Source organism: Cygnus olor, chromosome 3 (genome assembly GCF_009769625.2).
Source record: "Cygnus olor isolate bCygOlo1 chromosome 3, bCygOlo1.pri.v2, whole genome shotgun sequence".
NCBI classification, from domain to species: Eukaryota; Metazoa; Chordata; class Aves; order Anseriformes; family Anatidae; genus Cygnus; species Cygnus olor.
This window is the reverse complement of record NC_049171.1, coordinates 15,378,525-15,400,304: the sequence shown is the minus strand read 5'-3', so window position 1 is coordinate 15,400,304 and position 21,780 is coordinate 15,378,525. Positions and strand designations below refer to the sequence as shown.

General features: G+C 34.5%; 1 protein-coding gene across 3 annotated transcripts in view; it reads right to left on the bottom strand.

The window, feature by feature from the left end:
• ROCK2 (Rho associated coiled-coil containing protein kinase 2) overlaps positions 1-21,780 on the bottom strand; it is a 103,357-nt gene that overhangs the window by 2,343 nt on the left and 79,234 nt on the right. For all 3 annotated transcript variants that reach the window (XM_040553491.1, XM_040553494.1, XM_040553492.1), the window contains exons 11-31: positions 20,737-20,816; positions 20,401-20,449; positions 19,553-19,688; positions 19,332-19,423; positions 18,832-19,078; positions 18,381-18,487; positions 17,563-17,722; positions 16,309-16,469; positions 15,719-15,903; positions 14,431-14,500; positions 13,016-13,119; positions 12,695-12,881; positions 12,274-12,367; positions 12,078-12,172; positions 11,251-11,430; positions 10,847-11,015; positions 7,687-7,757; positions 6,693-6,781; positions 6,038-6,116; positions 5,564-5,825; positions 4,727-4,940 (exon numbers count right to left, since the gene is read on the bottom strand). In XM_040553491.1, coding sequence (XP_040409425.1) covers positions 4,727-4,940; positions 5,564-5,825; positions 6,038-6,116; positions 6,693-6,781; positions 7,687-7,757; positions 10,847-11,015; positions 11,251-11,430; positions 12,078-12,172; positions 12,274-12,367; positions 12,695-12,881; positions 13,016-13,119; positions 14,431-14,500; positions 15,719-15,903; positions 16,309-16,469; positions 17,563-17,722; positions 18,381-18,487; positions 18,832-19,078; positions 19,332-19,423; positions 19,553-19,688; positions 20,401-20,449; positions 20,737-20,816 — 2,831 coding nt within the window. The remainder of the gene's footprint in view (positions 1-4,726; positions 4,941-5,563; positions 5,826-6,037; positions 6,117-6,692; positions 6,782-7,686; positions 7,758-10,846; positions 11,016-11,250; positions 11,431-12,077; positions 12,173-12,273; positions 12,368-12,694; positions 12,882-13,015; positions 13,120-14,430; positions 14,501-15,718; positions 15,904-16,308; positions 16,470-17,562; positions 17,723-18,380; positions 18,488-18,831; positions 19,079-19,331; positions 19,424-19,552; positions 19,689-20,400; positions 20,450-20,736; positions 20,817-21,780) is intronic.

The following is a 21,780-nucleotide window of genomic DNA, read 5'->3' as shown; positions in this document are numbered from 1 at the left end:
AGAAGCTGCAAAGCCTGCTTGTTTACATAATTTTCAAATGCATTGTTAGGTACCCAAAAAGCACAGCACTGCAAAGAGAAGCCAAGTCAAATTCACTTCACAACACAGGTAGAAAAAGCAAAATGCAGAACTCCTGGGATTTCATGTCTGCTAGCCATGGACAAGTGAGTTCACGTTAAAAGTTTAAGAAAAAAAAGCATTTGTAAACACCGATTCTATTTCAGGTAAATATCCAACTTTTAAAACCTCCCTTTTAGCCTAAATAAATTATTTGCAGAGCAAATTATTTGCAGCACTACTAAGATTACTAATACTGCTAGTATTAGCACTACGGATGAACAACTACTCTGACAACAACAGGTATTTTGTTTTGGGGGCAGGCAGACATGAATTTTGAACAAAGATCCAAAATTAGAAAAATAAGAACAGTGAAAAGGCAAATCCATCATTTTAATGAAAACAACTCCTCTAAAAATTTGACACTGTGAACAGAATCTCATTTTTGCAGTAAAAAATATTAAAATGAGATCTTGCGTTTTCTCTACTTTAAGAAACAAAATCCAACATAGCATGCTGTATTCAAAGGCAAACAAATCCATTCCTCACTATTTAGATTTACCCCTTATACTTCTTCAGAAATCAAAAACATCGTCATCATCATCATCACCATCAATATCATCAACATCATCAAATGACCAATCCCAGTCTTTAAATGCCAGATCAAGTAATCTGCAACAGGAGGGTTTGATATTTAATGTGTGTCATGCTTCTTATAGAAGAGACTTCAAAATTCCATTTGTTACCACTAAACCTTTCTAAAAAGACTGTCTTAAAATAGGTGGGCTCCTTCCTTTGTGTACCATGGAATATGAAGATTCAGTTACCTTTCATGTAAGCCATGAATGCTGTATTCAAAGGAAATTTATCTTACAAATCATTAAATTCTACTGAACACTTACCATACTGATTTTTCCCCAAAAATTTCAGTAGGAAAGACCATTTACATTTCATAAAATTAGCTGCTGTTTTGCTGCAGCTATTGTTGACCCAGGTGCAGTTTTATGCTCAGCTGCCATCCCTTTCCAGACAATAATGCAAGACTAAATTTTTCCAGTAAAACTCAGTAATTTGGTTGTTGAACAGAACATCAAATAGAACAGTGTCATCTGAATTCACAAACAAATACAGTGAGATTATACTTCACAGCTGTCCTGCAGCTCATTATTTCACGTTAGGCAATGCCAAAAAAAGAGGATGTATCACCGTGTTCTCTATGCATCACTGCCGATGCTCCTTCTATGGTCACCAGAGAATGGAGGAGAGAGAGGCAGGCTTTTTCAGCAAATGAGTCATTTCACCTATTTTAGGCATTCGTTTTGGGATGGGATGAATCATTGTCTAAAGGCATTCATCTTTCTGCTATTATAGAAGGATTTTAGACAAACATCTCAAGTACTAACTTCTCAACTTACAAGAAATGAAATCCAGTCTAGCCATTTCTCCACTGAGCTCAGTGGATTTGAAATCAGGATTATATGCCAACCATATGAGGCAGAGATAGAAACTTTATTCTAAAGAAAGCCTTCAGGATATTTTAACTAAAACGTGTTACAATGTTTAATATAGTTAATTGCATGCTTTAAACAAAGCAGGTTTCAGTTTTTATTGGGATTTCAGCTCTTAAAGTTTTTACACTTAAATGATACATCCCTAAAAAGGCTCAATATTAATCTATTATACGAACTGTGGTTATCATAATTCCTAAAACACAGAAATCATTAGGTATTAAAATATATTAAAGTTGTTTTTTCTAATTTGGAATGATCCTTTTGGCACAGTCTAGTTGAATGCAGAAACTATACGGTCTGTGTGACAAAATTCCTAGCACAGACGGCATTTATAGGACCATATGGGTTGCATGGGACTTCAGGCGGTCTCTCGGCCGACCTCCTGCTCAAAGCAGGGCCAGCTGCGAGGTAGGGCCAGCTCAGGCTGTGCAGGACTCCTTCCAGCCGGTTCTTGAAAGCTTCCAAGGATGGAGCCTGCCCAGCCCCACCAACCCTTCTCCCTGCTGACTGTCCTCATAGGGAAGAGGCCCAATGGCCTCTGCTTGATTTTCCCCAGTTGGTCAAAGTCTTTCTTGAATCTGGGGGCTCTAAACTGGACGCAGTATCTCGCCGTAGAATAATGAGTGATATCTCCTCCCTCAGTCTCCTGGCTGAACTCCTTTAGTGCAGTCCCAGAGCCTGCCTCGCTGCCAGGGCATGCTGCTGGCTCATCTCCAGCTTGTCGCCAGCCACTCAGCTCCCACATTTAGCTGGCAACTGGATCTTCATTCTCAGTGAAGTTTGTAACAGAAAATTAACTATTCCACACGGTAAGTGCTTGCACAAAAACCTCATGAAAGCACCAGTCAGATATTAACTGGCTATAGCAGTAACAGTGATTTTTAAGTGTGTGGTTTCTAATTGAATACATCCATACAGATTTCCACAGAACTTTGACAGACCTGCATTAAGGTGAGATGACCTCACAGAACTCCACTTTTCCATCTGTAACTCCTGAGCTGACAGGTACATTTCAAAAGTTAACTTGGAAAGTTTAACTGCAAGCATAAAACTGCTTACACAAAAAAATATTCATCCTCCTTCTTTTCCTACCATTACTAAACATACAGATAGAAAAACATACTGTTAGGCAAAAAACATTAATGACTGATTTGGAGTGGATGAGAACCAAAATAGAAAGAAGGGCAAGCTAGATACAGTTCTGAAAGCATTCTGTAAAGAAACATCATGAAGATTGAAAGAAGGGTGTTACAACAAGAAAATTTTCTTTCTGAGAACACAAGCATAGCTGTGGAAAAAGAATCAGAGTATAAAATATACCCTTTATAGGTCAACATAAGAAACAGAATAATGCTGATGAATTAGAATGTAAAAATGCAGAAGAAAAGCTTTTTACTTGTCCCCCAGGTTGTCACAAATAATGTTTCCTTGCTCCAATCCAATTGTTGATATTTGCATTGATTTTGCACAAAGAATCCCTTCAATAATTAATCTCCAAAATGTGGAATTAAACTTTTCACCTCCATGGTTATAATTAAAAAATCTAATCATTTAAAATTCAAATTACTAGGTCAGACCTTCTTTTAAAGGATGGAAAATAAATCATCAAAAATTAGTTTGTATGGAAATTAGGAGGGAAGAGAAGTTATTTTGAGTCTTTTCACTATGTATTTCCCCATATTAAAATACATTTTTTTTTATTACTATCTAACTCTTCCTACCATAAGGCTATTTCGCGATTGCAACAGCATCACAACACCGAGCATGCTTGCGCTGCATTCCCCACTGTAAATCTGGTGACACTTCCAACCCAGTTTTCAACCAGCCAGCTTAGATACTGGTGGCAGTCTGGTCACAGGGACAAGGAAACCAACACTATCTAGCCCCTCCCAAATTGCTTCTTGAAGGAACAATTTTAAACCTTTGCTGAATTGTCCATTGCTGCTGGAATACTGCAACAAACAAAGCAAGTCAGACAGACCAAACCTTTCACGGGCTGTCAACAACCAGGGACTATTATGTTTAAGTATTAGCTTTATAACCCTAACTGTTCCTTCTTAACTAACTGTGCAGTACTCTAGACGATGAAAAAAAAGCAAACTGAAAAAATCCAGAAATTCTGTACTGTGCTATCACTTAACTGCAATCTGCAGAATGTTATCACTTCTATGGTTGCAACATAGAATTTTGCTCTTTAAAACTGATCCAAGAGTAGATTACTGGGTTTTATATGCATATTTCTTTCCCAAATTAGAGGAACTTGATGATAAGACTACTCTTTTAGGAAACATGAGACATACGCATGAGTACTTGTAGGCTAAATAAGGAATTGAAACCAATCCCTCCCTTTGGCAAGTGCCTCAACTACTTGTCCAAACGGTGACCACCACTTCCCATCTACCAGCTCTTTCCAAAAGCATGAGTGATGCTCACACAGATGCCTACCACTGCAGAAAATGGCATCACACTGTGGAACCTGCATGGGCAGAGATGCAAAAGTGAGATTCATCTGAACTATTTTGCTGTGGATGTCCAAGAGTGCTTTATGCTCCGTTTCTTCATTAGGATGTTGTGAATTCAATCCTAAAACCAACTCTTCCTATATATCAACTGTAAGCAGAGTTAGACATAGTTATATACATTTGGTCAGATGAATCACACTCGAACACACAAATCCTCAGTCATGGTTCTAACCTCAGAATGGGGCAGGAATTCAACACATTCCTCAAAACCACACAGTATGAAAGAAAAAGATGTGCAGTCTTTATTTAGGTATGTGGAATACCTTCTGGATTGCTTTTTGAAGGCACCCAGTTTTCTCCTAGGTTCATTAGAACCACAAGTACCTAATTTCATATTGCAACTTCAAATCACGTCCAGCAGTGGCCGTGTTGAAAGTCACTAAACCTTTGTTTTTTCCCCTCAAAATCTTCACAACCCTGTCACTGACTCTGCCTAGTTAAATACATTATCAATGCATTAGGTTAACTATCGTAATTTGTTTTCTTTTAACTTAAATAAGGTTTATAGAATATGACATATTAGATCACACATCAGTAGTCAACAACATTTGTGGTCAGTTGCCCATATAGACATGTATCACATTAATTGTAGTAGAATGTTTAAAATAATAAATTAAATAGCAGCTCTTGTGTCACCTTGGTTTGTTTGGAGGAAGCTGTCGACTTGGTCGTCTGATGGACTGGTTTGGCTGTACCTTCATGGAAGTTCTGGGAGAAGATCGAGCAAAGGGGTCTGGTGCTGGAGGCTTCTTGGGTATTTTTTTCACCAGTCGGCTCACCCATTTTTGCTGTTCTTCCGTAGAATTAGCTAACAGTAGTAGATTCTTTGCCGTTGAAATATCATAATACACTGTAATAATAGTTTTTCAAATAAAAAATAATATCGTTATTTCTCTAAACATATACCCACATCAAAAATTAGTGGTCAGATTACCATACTCTCGTAATCAGCAAGAGAAATCTGCAGAGAAATCAAAAGCAAAGTGAGGCAGATTTTGCCAAACTTAAAGTTTCCTTATGCCTCCTTATGTTTGTTTACAGGATAACAGTTTAGTACTATGGAAGACGCATATGTTAAAAAACAAGAAAAGGTAACACAAAGGCATGCCTGATCACCAGAAACCACAACCTAAGTCACAAGGAGCAACTTCACTGAATATCATCCATTTCCTAACCCCCACTAACATTATCATGTCACAGCAATGCTGCACAACACACAACAGTGTGAGCAGTCTATCAACCACTAGGCTTTGCTGCATGAAGCTGACAACACAGCAGGTATGTACCTAATTAGCTACATGCCATTCACTCACAGCAGGGAGACGATCCTCTTGTAGACACCTTTAGGAAGTTTGACAGCTACATACCCATAAAAGAAAAACCTCCCTGTTTAAGTTGGTGTTAGACCATTACTAACATTAGAATGTTTTGTCATTCCTTGACTGTACACACAATCAAATACTTGCTAATTACCTTTGCAAGGTGCTATAATCTCTTCTTTTTTATCCATGTGATCTTTGTGACACTTGATATGGCAACGACGACATTCTAGAGCAGGAGGAGGTTTAAACATATGCCACAGAGGCTTCATACAAGCTTCACAATTGGTGGGAAAGTGATAAAGAGTAGGTATAAACTCATGTCCTTTGTGACAAATGTAATTTGACTTCTCTCCCATAGGCTCCACAGGAAATTCCTGTTCCTTTTTGCTCTCTCCTTCATTAGCATATAGAATCTAGAATCAAGGCAAAATAACCTCAGTACTCCTATATGACAAACATATATTCAGAGTAATTATCTAATTAGAAAGACTGAGGAATTACACCAGAATGGATTTTTTCAACAATTTTGTAGTAAATACTTCATTAGACAAAGTTATGAAAATATTTTTGACAATGTGATATACCACGTTTATTACGTTAGAGACATTTATTTATTATTAAGTACCTGGAATATCCTTGGAATTTCCTTGGCATCTGCTCTGTATACATCAGTCTGAGTGACTGGCCGGACGTGGAATAGTTTGCTATAGGAAATTATTTCAATAAATAAAAAAATTAATGTTTCCAAAATGATAGGCCTATCTTAGAATCCTGCACATAAGTTTCCAAACCCTAAATAAAAACAAGTCACAAGTATCCAGCTATACTTACAAAACAAATGACAACACTGAAAAACTGACATCATGTGACTTTAGTGATTGCTGGTAGCTTTCTAACACAATCCTCTGCCCACGCTCCAACCTCCGAATAGCCACAGTCTGTATTTGTTAAGGAAATAAATTAACTACGCCACCTGCTTATAAGCGCATGCTGTAAATGAAAATGTACAAACATTGAAAATTACAGTCCCTCAGCTACAGATTTCTTAACATTTCTTGCTACAGTATGTGAGGTAAGCCTAGCTCAGCTAGTGGAAGCAGTTCAGTCAGGTCAGTTCAGTGGTCTGTGTGGGTTAACAAACGTCAACAGAGCTTATTGCAAAAGTATGTCCCATTTGACATTGTGGTCTAAGACTGGATCTTTCTCAAAGGCCCTTGGTCAAAGCCTTTCTGACAAAGTCCACCTGCAAATCAGAGGAAGCAATCTTACAGAATACTTACTCTATATCTAATACCATATAGGGATTAGATTGTTCTTTATCTTGTTCGCTGTCATAGAACAGGATCTTCTTACTGCTTACAATTACATACTGTTCGGAGGCAGAAAAGCATACAATACACATTTTACTCCAACTCATCACATCGAAGATATCAGAGCAATTATCACAGATGTCAAAGCAATCTCTATCGTTTTGTTAAACAATCTAAAAGGACAATGTGAGTCCATGATTTGCCAATAAATTCACTGCACTACAGACAAGATTTTTATTACTTGCTGCATCAGTTTATGTTATCAGATTAATTGGTATTTAAACAGATTTAAGTTTATATGAGGAGATAAGAATGAAAGTCGAGGAGAGAGTAACATTACATTCTATTTTACAGACTTAATCTTCACTTGGACTGACAGAATAGTTGCCATCTTACAATGCCTGTTTTACATGTGCAGTTCACAACTAATAGGCATCATGCTCACAAAGATTATCAGTACTGCTAGCAGTTTTCATAAAACAGCTTGTTATCTATATGACCTCAAATTTCTAGAATTTTGTCCAGAATGAACACTATGATTGAGCAGTAAGTGAACTAGTATAAAACTGTGCAGGCTATTCTTTGGGTAAAGACCCACCGAAGAGGCTACTGAAAAGCAGTTACCAAGTGAGGGCTGCACATAGTAGATGTGCAGCCACTAGTTTTTATCTCCTAAATAAAGTATTTCTCAAGGGCATCTGTTTCCAGACTATGTTAAGTTCCAGATACATGATGCTATTCAGATTGCTTATTGTTGATTGTATAAATGTCCAACCCCTGTTACTCTCAGACATATTTATATACACATATATATACACATTTAAGTAATGAGAGAATATGTATCAAAAAAAAAAGAAAGTGCTGAAAATCTGTGGTGAGTGTAAAATCCAGTTTACACATAAAAAAATTATATTTATATATATATATATATATATATATTTACATATATATGTTTTTTTCTTACCTTTTTAACCCATCCAAATTTTTTAGTGTTATTTCGAACAGGTAGTGATAACCAGCCTTCTAATCTTGATTCTGAAAAAAGAGAAATATTAAAGAACATAATTATTCACAAAACAATATTTTTGAGACTACTGTGCACTTAAAAGTAATCATTGAAGATCAATAATAAAGCACCAGAGCAAACATGAGAACATGAACTATTTAAAAATACAATGTCTTGCAAAGTTTATTACAGTAAATTTTCAGGAATAAATTAAATTGTGTATTCCTGAATACAGCAATCACAAACAACGGGATTACAAAAAACTAGTAGGTATGAGGAAGAAGGCAGGAAGAGCAAACTTGCAATTCTAGCACACACATTCCCTTAAGTTTTTGCTGTTTTTTTTTTTTTGGTTTTGGTTTGTTTTATTTTTTTAAGACTTTAAGGTCTATCTAGCTTTACCACTTAGAACAACATCTAAAGATATTAGTACAGACCACATGACGTCCAGTTTTACACAAAAGACAAAACAATGCAAACTACCACCATCAGTAAACATATATATCCTCTATATTCCAGGTAAAATTTCACAAGTTTTATATTCTTATTCATATTTTTCGCTCTATACATTTTTCTATTTTTCTAGTTCTGCCTAAATCTCCTAGACTTTCTAATCCAAAATAAGTGATTTTGGGCTAAACCCTAGGCCTTGCCTAAATTCAACTATGCTTTCACACACTTGTGGTATTTTATATTTCACCATCACATTAGTCAAATGAGTTTTATCAATAGGATTAATAGCTCAACTGTTTTTTGACACACACACTTCAGTAGCAACCAAAATCTCAACAGGATCAGACTTTCCTTGTGCTTGGTAATACATAGTAAGTATCTCATAGACTTTGACACTATTCTTATAGTTCCAAGTTATACAAGAATTTCTTTCCGCTGTGGTTCATTAAGAGAAATAAAATTGTAAACATGATTGGTTTCCCACCCTAGCAGTTAACCTCTCCTGCTGCAGACACCAAGGCTAAAATTCTGAAGCCTTCAGTATAAACAAACACAAATCCATGAAAGGAGCATAAAAATTACCCCAAAGTGCAAATGTTATTTTTTTTCTCATCAGATGGCATTTGCAATCCTGTGCCTATATTTAATATAGTGTAACAAATATTAGATATTCATTGAGAGACTTGAGGAGTGGTTATTTACTGAAATGTGTTCTGTCTTCAAATTTTATTTCTCTGTAACCATTGCTATTGATGACACAGTTTAGTGTACGTGAAGCAGCTCTCTAACATTTATTTTGCCTCATACCTGTCACTTTAAATTATTCTTCTCAACTATGCCTGATACAAGGGGTAGCAAGCATAACGCTGATGCAAAAATGCTTTCCTACAGTGGTACCCACATGCAGGAAGCATGTTTGGATTTCTTAATCTTGAGATTTTTTTTCCCAATTTTTCTCTGTAATCTCTCTGACTATAGCATGAAAGTGGACAAAAGAAGTTTCGTATTATACTTTGTCATTTCTGGCATCCATTCTATAATAACAGATCAGAGAAAAGCCAAAATAGTCCCAAATTTTCACAGCACATGTTTGTAAGCACTAGGAGGAAAAAAAATCATCAAACCTCAAATCTGCTGCAAATATCTTAGTGAACAGTCCTAGCTTAGCTATGATTTTTACTTTAGAACTAAATAAAACCATGCACATAACACAAGAGCAGCTAACAAGGAAAAAATATGTAAGTACTCAATAATTCTTTCACCAGAAGCCTCATACCAAAAAAACAGAGAATGAAGAAAATACAGGAAATGCCTTATGCTTTACTCTAGTTTGAAGAAGTATTGTCAATATTCAGGAAAGAAAAAAAAATCAGCCTTTGATTGAAAGGTATTCACACTTTAGAAGAGCCTCAAGTAAAATACAGAAAATTGAATGTAATTAAAAAGCTCTGCTTCTGACATTAACACTAAGTACAAGTTTTATTCAAGACAGTGTTCGTGTAGTCACGTAGAATGAGTATAGAATTAATAAAACAAAGCTCTGTTTTACCAGAGCTCTTTAATTATGTTCTTTATGCATCTAGATCAACAAAAAGAAACAATTTTTTCTTGCTTTATCATACAAGAATCAAATTTAAGATTCAAACTAAGGCAAAAAGAAAAAAGAAAGGTAACACTCAGAAGACTGAATTTCTATGAACAAGTAATGAACACATTTAGATTGTGAGGAGAGATATCTTGACATTTCACTGAAACACAAATACTTGACTTTTTGGTATCCAGTATCTTAAGATCATGCAGATAACTTTAGATACTGCATAGAGGCTACCTATCTGAACAAGACAATAAGGAATAAGGATTTATTCAATGCTTTCATAAAAATGGTGTTTTGTAAATGGCAGCAAGCATCTGAAAACATTTAGATGAAACAGGTGAATTATTTCTTCATGCAAAACTTATCATGCCTTTGATTACAATGTTTGCTGCCAATTTTTTTTCGTTTGCTTAAATATATAACGTATTAATAGTGTTAGTTTTGAAATTGAGAAAAGAACACAGTAAAAACAACACCAAGCAGTTCTCAGGAATGTCACCTGTGCTATCAACTTCTGTAGGGCTGTGGGAACAAGACAAAGGTTCTTCCTCTGAGTCAGAATCAGAATCAGAATCAAGAAGCATGCGAGAACTGGAAGGCTTAGTGGCAATACTGACAGAGGTGGAAGAGTGCTGGTAGGTAAAAGACATGGATTCCACAGTGTGGGATTGAGTGATATGGACTAAACATAAAGAACAAAGGAGGAAAAAGGTAGAAAAGAAGTCAAAACAGAATCCCTAAGAAGAGAGTATTAGTTTTACATTTCATCACATAGCAAAATAATTGCAAATTAACTACTGTCATAGAGATGAAAAAAAAAATTAGTTCCAATGTGAGACAATACATTTTTTTCAAGAAATTTTTTCAAATAAATTTAAGAATGAAGTATGATTACAGATAGATGTAGTTAGTACGTGGATAGTGAACACTATCAAAGCATTGATAAGATGACAGAAACACAAAGATAAAAAGCCCCAGAAACATCAGAGGAGTATTTCAATATTTCAGCTTCCATGGTAAAACACAGATATACAACCAATTAACGCAGAAATATTAATAAAAATAACATACCAGGGAATCCATCATCTGTCTCAGTATCTCCAGGTCCACTGCCTATGCTACTGTTATCTAGACCAATGTGCAATGACTGTAGCTGTGAACGAAGCTGTTCAATGTCGCTATCTTTGCTGTCCAGAGTCATCTGGAGTTCAATGCGTATCTGACTCTCTTCTGCTATTTGCTGTAAGGATAAATGAAAAGATTTCCTATTGTCATTATATTCAGTTACTCAGAGAAAATGCAAGTAGAAAATTATGGAGACTTTGCAGCCAGTCTCGGTAATATATACTGCATGTTTCTTTCGGACATGGAAATTCAGGAATAGACACTTTACACGCTACTTTAAAAACCTGAATCAATTCAATACATATTAAAGAAAATGCTATCAATGTTTATATTTGCAAAGAGAATCTTACTGCCTGCATTTCATTGATTTCTTTCTGATATTTGATCATCATCTGCGTTAACTTCTCTCGTTCAGATTTCAGTTCCATATGCAGTTTCCTATTTTCCTTTTCCTTCCGCCGTACATCAGTGTCAGCTCCACGTTTGACTGGACCCTTCCGATTCATGATCTCAGCCAATTTATTCACAGCCTTCCCATGGAAGAAAAAGAAGAAAAAAACACATCAATAAGTACATACTACTATGCTGTGAAGAAACAGTCTTCTCTCCTACCCATGACCAGTCACTTGTAACCTAATAGTAAACACTGCATATCTGGTAGTACAAAGTTGTTTTAATTCATTGCATTGCTCAAAATTGTAAAGAAGGTCACGATTCCATTTTCACTTTAAGCAAATATTCGTTCAGAAGACTTCTACTCATTTAAATATTCTCTTCAGTTTCCGTTAGCTAGCCCCAAAATACATCTTTGGATTAAAATGTCACTAACTCTAAAAAACAATTGAGATTGACATCAAAAATTTCACATTTTGTAGAAATTACAGAGGAATATAAATCAAGAGGAAAACCATATGAATTTGACTGAAATCTAGACTTATGCTGGTGGACTGCATCCACCAGGAATTAGGATTAGAATGATTAGGAATTCCTCTATGATGAAACATGAGGTTGAAGTTTCACCACACAGTAAGTCTGCTTAGTACAGGCAAAATAAGATCAATTCAACATATTTTGATTCAGTGTAAAAAAAAAACGTAGTATAAACAGTAAGTTTTCTACTAAAAATTATTTGTTTCACGAACATTATCTCTTCATTCATTTACATACATTTGCTTACCTGGGTTTTCAATGTTCTTTCATTCAATAACTGTTTCTCAAACTGTGCTTTAATATTTCCTATATTTGCTTCTTCTTCTTTTAGCTTTGTAATTTCTGTAAAAAAAAATCAATGAAAGTTCATTACAAAAGAAACAGTACTATTAAAAATGATACTGTTTTCATACTAAACTGTATTTGATTCAAGGAATACATACGTTCTTGTACTTCCTTCAGTTTATTGTTCAGTTCTTCTTTCTCATTAGCCAGATTAGCCACATCGCTAGTTAGTGTTCTATTTGCTTCCTCCAACTGCAAACAAAAAGTACATGTGACTATGCAACTAAAAACATTTGACATATGAAAGCATTACAGTACAGAAGGAAATGCCTGAGAGCAAAAACGGGACAACATAAGAGGACTAGTTATAGAGAGGTAGGAGCACAGAAGACAATGATCAGAGAGATTCATGGAAGAAACAGGGTATGAGATTTTTATTTCAGTTAATTCATAAAAAAGATGTATTTTTAAATATCAGTTTTACCTTTAAGTATGCTAAACAGCGTTGGATAAATCCAACTGCAAATGAAACTAATGCCCACATAAACCTTTAACAAAATTAGGATGCATATTACTCACAGAAGCTATGGTGGCATCTTTCTCAGTAAGTTCCTGTTTATGCCGAGCCATCATCTCTTTGATCTCCAGTTCTTTCATAATCTTCTCTTTTTCCAAATCAGAATACTGTTCTTCAGCAATGGAACGTGCAAGTTGTTCTGAATCTGCTTTTGTCAAAGTAATCTCTAGCTGAGCCGCCAAGGAATCTCTGCAAATTATTGGTACATACTATTAACTCAAAAAATAGAAAGTTGCTTAAAAAACAAACAAACAAAAAAAACCTGAACAAAAGCAATAAAAAGCCATCCTATTCTATGTATTAATAGCACTAGTAAAATCTACCTCTCATCCTGTAACTCTTGTATCTTTTGCTGTATTTCTTTACAAAGTTTCGTCTTTTCTTCACATTCTTCTTTAAGTTCTCGAACTTGTGTCTTATACAGAGTCTAGAATTTAAAGTAGGAAAAAAGGACATGACTTGCATATTCTAGCTTGAAGGTACACAAAAATGATGTGATGATACAAGATGATGTAGTATACAGCTCTATAATCAGTTCAAGTACAACAGTGCAATGCTTTCTCTAAATTTAACTAAAGGTCATCATCATCATTCCCAAATATGTCTTCATTTAAGGTTTTTTGTTTTGTTTTGTATTAAACTTGTGTTATTTGTGAATGGATGTATGAGATACATTTTATATGCTTGCAAGCATACTGTGCATAGGACTCACAATGTGAATTTTCTTTTCTCTACGATTTTAAATCCCTGTCAGAGGTAGATTAGGTAGAGCTTGGACTCTAACCATACAAATGTATGAAAGCAACATGACAGCCCAAGAGGAAAAAGGCATAAAGGAGTAAGATTAGAAAAGTATTTGAAATTTAGATTTTTTCTGAAAGGGGTACAAACCTAGAGATGTAGAGGAAATGAAACAAGAATTACACTGCTCTGTGCACTAAGAATGACTGAAAACAGACAAAGTGGAAGTGGATTTAGCGCAGGACTTGTAAGACAACTCCCTCAGAATTCTCTCTCTGGCCCATCCACAGCAGTCAACTGACCTCAACTCTCCCATTCTGTCTCCTTTGAGATGTACAGCTTTTTGACCAGTTAGTCCTTTTCCTCACTGACATAAAGACCACAGTAGAAGCATAAGTTTCCTTTAATTCTCAAGCAAGTTCTCTGGCCTTTTCGTTGTGGCTGGCTGTGCACTATTAATATAAGTTAACCTTCATATGATAGTGATGATTTCTACCAACAATACCTATTTACTCTATTGTACCTATCACACTGAAGCAAAAACTCTCAAAAGGTCTCTGCCAAGTGTAACTATAATGCAAAAATTTCCTTCAAAGCCTTAAATGCACGTTTCATAATGCCATATGATTCTGAGAATACAGCTTTTTTCTCCCATGCAGCATGGAACAGATGCTAAATACAAAATGCTTGAAACATGCACAAAATCATTTACACTGTGGAAAAGAAGGAAAAAGCTGCTTGACTACCTCCCACTAAAAACTGTGCTTGGGACTCCCTTCCAAAGCTGTTACATTTCTTAACGCAACCACTTTTACACTGCTCAATGATCAAGAGCAAAGAGTGGTAACAGGGCTGCAGACAAGACTGAAGACAGACAGAAGGAAAAGAACTAGCCTAAGATTTGAGCGGTGAAATGCCTCATGGCTGAGGAGGAAGAAGGAAAGCTAACATTACACCTAAACATATTAGTATAAAAATAAAGAAGCATAAAGCATACTGAGAAATACTGTTCAGCTTCAAGTTGGTCTTGAAGCTCTTTCATTTGTCCATCTGCATCTTGACGTTCCCTAGGAAGGAATATAATACCCTTAAATAAAAGATATGAAGATATTCCAAACAAGTAAACAGAAAGGAGTTCATTTACACTCTTAACATCCTCAGTCTGTCTAGATCAAAGTATAATCTGCAGTTAAACTTGACACTTCCTTCGGGTACCAGACTTTCTCTCATTTTCACCCGTGCAGCTCAGAACACTACACTAATGAGACATCAGTTTAATACTGCTCACTTACTAACTACAACAGTCTGACAGTTTAACCACTAAGAAACACTGATAAAGCAAACAGCCACTGACAGAATCTTATTTCCATGTAAAACATCACTGATCTGACAGACTGTTTTGTTTCTTGTTTGCTAGAGCTCAGACTCTGAGAATGCCTTTATTCTTTGTCAGGCATCGTTTCTTGAATTCATCTTTTAAAACAACTCAGAAAGTCACTTAGTCACATAACAAAGAACAGTAATGTAGTAGAAAAGACTTCCACCATTATTTTATGTTATAGCAATCATCATATTTAGTCTTCCAGGTGAGTAACTGCATCTTGCTCACAGAAAAGCAAAAGCACAAGGTACATCATCAGAAGTCTAAAAGAGCAAAGAATAAAACACACCTGATCTACATATTAAACTTGTCTTTTCTGTCACAAGAATGTTCTTTGTGTGAGAAAACCTTAATATTTATTCATTTTCAGTTGCAATAATTGCTTGTAAGCACTTGAAGAAGAATTGCGAGCATAACTCCTATTTGAAGGCCTACTATGTGTGATTAAACTCCCTTAGCACAGGCTATTTCCAATGGTTACACTTCACAGCTTTGTATTAGCGTTACTGTCCAACTCTAATGACCTCTCCTAGACTAATAATGACAGCATCTTTCCTCTTTACTGAAGCTCTCAGTTGTTTAAAAGAAAATTTCCTAAGTATTCTCCTAAATAAATGTTTCTCAACTCTTCACGCTCCTGTGTTTAAGGTTTTTCTTTTCCTTTACACTTTTTGTTTCTGATTATAGGTCTTCAGGGAAGCAAACATTTTCTATGGTAAATCTATACGTTGCTCAATCACTACGGCTCGAGTCGCTGTAAATTATATTAAACAATTAAGTTTTGCATTATGGAATAGCATATTCTGTGTAAAAATCTTTAAAATTAACATGGCTCTCAGCTTTTGCAAAAAGAAAATTAAAAATCAGCATTACTTTAAAAAATAGACTGAGCAACTCTGCTTACTTGCGAAGTTCATTATTTTGTTTTTCCAGACTTAATTTGATTTCCTGAAGATGGTTATTCTCCTGTTTTAGCTGCTTCTCTGACATTTTTAAGGTATTGACCTGTTGTGTTTGCATCTTGAGGTCATTTTGAGTGAGACAACGCTTTTGTGTTTCTTGCTCTATTTTTAATGTCAGGTTTTTTACCTAAAAAATAAACAGAAATATGAGTTTTACAAATCTACATAGGGAAATAACATTTAAACATTGTTTCTTATTAACTCTTTCTACACTTTTGTGCAACTTGCACACATCTTTTGATAGACAAATGTATTTCTTGAATGAAGTTATTAGTACAGAATAAATAAGTTATTTTTCCATGTCCATCTCTTAGCATTTTACATTCCAGAAGAAAAACTTTTTAAGATCAAAAATGCCAGAATACTTCAGAAAAGTGAAACTACAGAAAGCAAATTTAAATCCAAATACAAAGAAGTAAAAATTGCTACCATTTACTTTCAAATACATCCCTAAATACAGATATAACAGGGAAAATATGAAGACATTTAAAACAAGGTTCCAGTTGAGAATTCTTTTGTCATTGTTACGTACATCTTCATTTAGTATATCCTTTTGCCTAAGGAGTTCATTTATTTTCTGTTGTGATTGTTTGAGATCACAGTCCAACATGGAGCGTTGCTTTTCAGCTTCTAACAAACGATTTTCTACTTTTTGCTTTAAAGCTCTCTCTTCCAAAAGTTTCTTCTCCATTTCTGTGAAGAAGGAGATTTAATATCAATGTAAAGCAGTCAACATTTCAGAGGGTTTCAAGAGTGAGAAGGAGGTGGGAGGAAGGAGGAGGTCTATCCCTTATTAACAACAAATAAAATGTTTGTTCTTTTAACACTGAAGAGAAAGATTGCTGAAAAGTAATTCATTAAAATTTTCACAGTAAACCATGAAAAAGCATCCAAGAGGATGCTTTGCAAGTATTTCTGCCTGAGACCTATTTCCTACTTCTGAGTTTCAAGATAACTTCTAACTTATCTGCAACACATCTGGAATGGATAAAAGGGCGGTTACTTTTTAAAGAAATATTTTGTATCAATCTATGAAGCGTTGCTTTGACAATAATAATCCGAAATCAATTAAGGAGTTGAAGCTGTTCAGGAAACTGATAGACCAAGTGACTCATACATTACCACTGAATTGTTTGTGCTTTTTTGAAACATCTGCAAGCTCAAAATTTTTGTGAACGCTCTCCAATTGGAATGATAAGATATATAGGTTGCTTTTTAATCAGTTGCAATAGACATAAGCAATTCAATTAAAAAATAAGAGCCATCTTCTGGAGTTGTTTGCTAACTACCTTCTCTCTGAGAGATTTCAATTGTCAGGAGACACCAGAATGCGCATGGTGACGATGGAAGCCTACCAAAGGATGTACTATTTTTAACGCTATCTAGTAACCTATTTAAGTTGTTACGCTGCTGACATATTCTATCTAGGAAGAAAATAAGAAATTTGACTACGTAGATAAGCTCTTGGAAGTTTATATTACTAGAACTGTTTGAAAGATTTAAGAAAAATTAGTTCAGAATACCCTAGCACAGAAAGTGAATTAGTGATGTCAGCAACAGAGAGCCTGCTTTACTCAGCAACTGTCTTTAACCTAGCAAAGCAGACAGAGGGATTACAACTGATTTTTAAAACTGCTTTACGATGCTAATTGTGTTTAAAAAAGAACAGAATAACTGAAAGAAAAAAAAAAACACACTACATTTAAATTCCCAGTAACACTAAAAGATTATATTACCTACATTCTATAATTTATACTTAAGTCAAACTGTAATGTCAAATAAATACCTTTCATGGCTTCAGATTTTGCTTCCTCTATAGATTCATAAATCTTATTTTTATCTGCTAGTCGTGCTTTTGTGGCTTTATGCTCAGCTTCCTCTTGTTCAAGGTTCTGCTGCATAACTTTGAATTTGTATGTCATATCTATTTCCATGTTGCTCTTTTCCTGTTAAAGAAAAAAAATACATTAAAATAAAATTTAAATACATCAGGATAAATACAAAATTTTGGACAACAGTAACATCCTACTTGGAAGTAAGCTAACAGCAGAAGAAACAACACAGACCCTAAGGTACTAAGAATACATTTCATCAACTGTTTTTCTGGTGATAACATGCTCTAGAAGTTCACGGTGACATTACCAGTTGCAAAAAGTTATAGAATTAGAGCCTTAAAAAACAGTGTTTTGTGAAAAGAGTTCAAAAATTACATTTATTGAAGAATTGTTTGAATACTTTTGCTTCAATAAAAAAATATGAAAAAATATTAGCCGAAACCTTTTTTATTTTTGGCAATACTGACAAAAAAGGTCAGATTCAAAGTTCAAAAAAGGTCAGATTTTACACCAGAAATGATGTGCTATTTCTGCACTGCTAAGCTATACATTGGAGTGCATTATTACGTACTTTAGAAATACAATATATTGGAAAATGGTGTCTTTTTTCCCCACTTTTCAAATTGTAATAACAACAACAACAAAGTGACACTGAAAACAAGTTGTATTTTTTTTTCACAAACTTTGTCCCATGTCTCAATTAACAAATGCACAAATTTTAAAATTAAATAAGAATGTAATACCAAAGTTTACTTAGAAGTGCTGTTACCTTCTCTAAATCTGTGAGCTTTTCCTGCAATTGCCTCTTCTCCATTTCCAGTTTGGCTAATGCACTCTTTCCATTTTTCACTTCTTCCTCCAGGCTAGATATTCGACCTAAAAATGAACAAAACATCTATGAGGCTGGGCAGCATTTGAAAAAAGAATGTACTGTATCTACTTAAACAAACATTTCAAACGTAACAGCTTCCAGTTCTGACTATTAAGAAGAGCTCCCTTCAGGGTGATTTTAGAAGTTATCAATAACACGCATTCTTATCTTATATATATCCTTGCTCATGTTCACTTTACTGTGTCCTCACTTAAATAACACTGTATAAAACAGCAAACTAATCTAGTCACAGCAAACTAATCTAGTCACAGTTTGAAGCTCAAATAACATCACCAAAACCTATTTTTATTTCTGAAACTAGAAGAAAGCTTAACAGTTGCTGTAATACCTTGTAAATCACTGATGATCTCTGATCCATGACTTCGATCTCTCCTTTCTGATTCTAGAGCTGACTGAAGATTGAGAAAGTCCTTCTCTAGTTTGAGTTTAGCATTCTCCAGCAGACAGTTCTTATCCTGAAGTTCTCGATTATTAGCTTCCAGCTGCTGGATTTGCTTTGTACTTTCTGTCTGGTTCTTCCTTAACCTGGTTGCAGTATCAGACTCTGATCGCAGCAAAGAATTGGCTTCATCCAACTAAGGATTGATAAAAACATACTTCAGAAACAATTAAAATGTAACATCTACCAGTGCTATTACAGATTATTACACTTAACAGATGAAAGAAATAAGAAGGGGTATTTTTTAAGATTATTTTTGAACACAAGAACATGAAAAAAAAGAATGACTTTTAAAACTTCATTACACATTTTAACTCTCACCACTACTAACACAATCTGAACTTCAAAAAGCTACTAGTTTAAAATAAACATATAAAAAGTTGGCATGCCTGTCTTTGTAGTTGATTGATTTTCTCATTGGATATTTGAGAGTTCTGATTCCTCTTTTTTAAATCTTCAAGCTGGTCTTTCAAACTGTTAACTGAAACAAAAACAATTCAAAATTGTTAATCAATGTAGTGAAAAAACTTTAAAGTGAACTATAACTCATTTATTTTATCTTTTAAAAAGCCACATCAAAATAGAACCCTTCAAACATCGTTCAACATACCCTCATTTTCTAAATTGCGTTTCTTATCTGCTTCATGTTCTGCTTTTCTCTGGTATTCTGTATTCTTATGTTGAAGAAGAGCCTTCTCTCTTTCTAGCTGCCTGACTGCAGACTCTACATTCTTCCTTGAAGTTATCTGGGCACATTAAAAAAAACCACACTAATTACATACAGAATCCTGACATTTTTCAAGTGATAAAGAACAGTTCATGCATTCAGTTTAATTCAGAGTGGAGAAAGACATGTTCCATTTGCTTACTGCAAACACAGCATATCAGAGCACATGTTCAAACACAGCCCAGAATAACTACAGCCAGGAGCTTTTACCATTTAAGACTGTATAATGGCTTGACTTCAATGAATATTGTAATCTGTTAGCATCATGAAGGACAGAAACATACACGTACTGGAAGATCTCAACATTCACCTGAATGAACAGTACATTAAGTAAATTTGCAGTAGCATTAAGATGCAAAGCTGGGCAAAATAAGGACCTTTTACTGACACAGTTTGGACAGGTACAAAAAATGCTGCAAAGAATGGGCTTCCTTTTCTATCAACATCACTCTCACCTTCAAATACAATTACTAGAATTGTATATGGGGTATTTATATTATGTTATCCTCCAAATTAAAAATTTCGAGATTCTGAAGATAAGGAGATTAGAGAAGTCATAATGCAAATCTTTCAGCAAAGGCAACAATTTAATGCTTGTGAATATCAGGAAATCAGCTGGTGTTATTTGCCATAAATATACAGCTACTCAAAAGTAATTTTCTGGTTCCTAAGGAAAAAAAAAGTAACACATAAAAATGCTCAAGTTCTAATTCCAATACAAAATAACTTACCTCTTCATCTAGCTCTTTCACTATCTTCTCTAACCGAGTATTAGTAGACCTGAAGGAATTTGAAAAATATTTTTAAACCTTACTGATCACACAATAATTAGACTGTTTGGATATGTCTCATTAATTTTATGTAAGCTACCCTATTTTCAGCAATCACATGAAATTTTGATGGCTGGGGATATCACTCAAACAATAGAGAGATTCTTATGGAGAGATAAGGAAAAAAAAAAAGTAGCCATGGGAGTAGCAAGAACTTTTAAGCTTTTAATCATTCAAAAACTAAAGGTGTAATAACACTTCTTTATGAACATATCAAATATTTCAAAATAATCTCACCTGTACTTCTGTTCTAGTTCATCTTTGGCTTGTAATTCATTACTGAGCTGTTCTTCTAACTTGCTTATTTTTTTCTGAAACTGAGCAAAATGTGAAAATAAGCATGGCCATTATATAAGATTGGAATCACAGTGTAAAACAGTTTAATAACAAAAAAAGTGAAAGCAAGGAAAATGAATTCAATCTACCATCATGTGTTTTTTTTTTTTTTTTTTAAACCATCACCAGAAGATTATTGCATTTCTATTTCTCATCTGTACGAGTTATTAATCTTGATAATTTTTAAAATATCGATGTGTAGTAACAGGATTTCCTACATGCTATATTAAAGCTAACTATCACAGAATGATGTGCCACAGACTGAGTCATAAAATTTCTATGGGCAAAGAATGTGTCTGCTGACCATTTGCTCTCCTTTTTCTCTGTCTAGAGTCCTGCTGGAGCAGAATTTTTGGGATAGTCTTTTCTAAGTAAAATATAAATCATAAAATATAAAGGTGGGCACATAACCATATTGGACAATATTCAGAAAACACTAAACATGCTCAATGATCTCACATATTCAAAATATTTTTTCCATCTAGCACATGCAGAAGAAACACTTTCGAAATTTGGGAATGTTTTGTTTTCCTCAATAAAATATTAAAAAGATATTGAGTCAAGTACCCCCAAATAAAAATAAATAAATAAATAAATAAATAAATAAAAAGGATTATAATTATAATGAGCTTTTTAAATTGACCCATGTCTTCAGGCTTTCCAATTAATTTCTTTTCCTCCCTTTCTCTTCCTCCTCCAACCCCTAAAAATAAAATGTAAAAATGTGGTTTTCTAAAATACTTTGTAATTGTTACAATTATAAGATTACCATAACAGGGACACTTAAAAAGACATCAAAACCCAAGACTCACTGCTTGAAAAAATAAAAATTAAAAAAGTTGTCAGAATGAAATGCAAAGTTTTACCAACTACATTTACTATCACAATATAAAGCAAGTATCATGAACATGGCACTCTGTATTTTAAACAGTTCCATTTCGTATT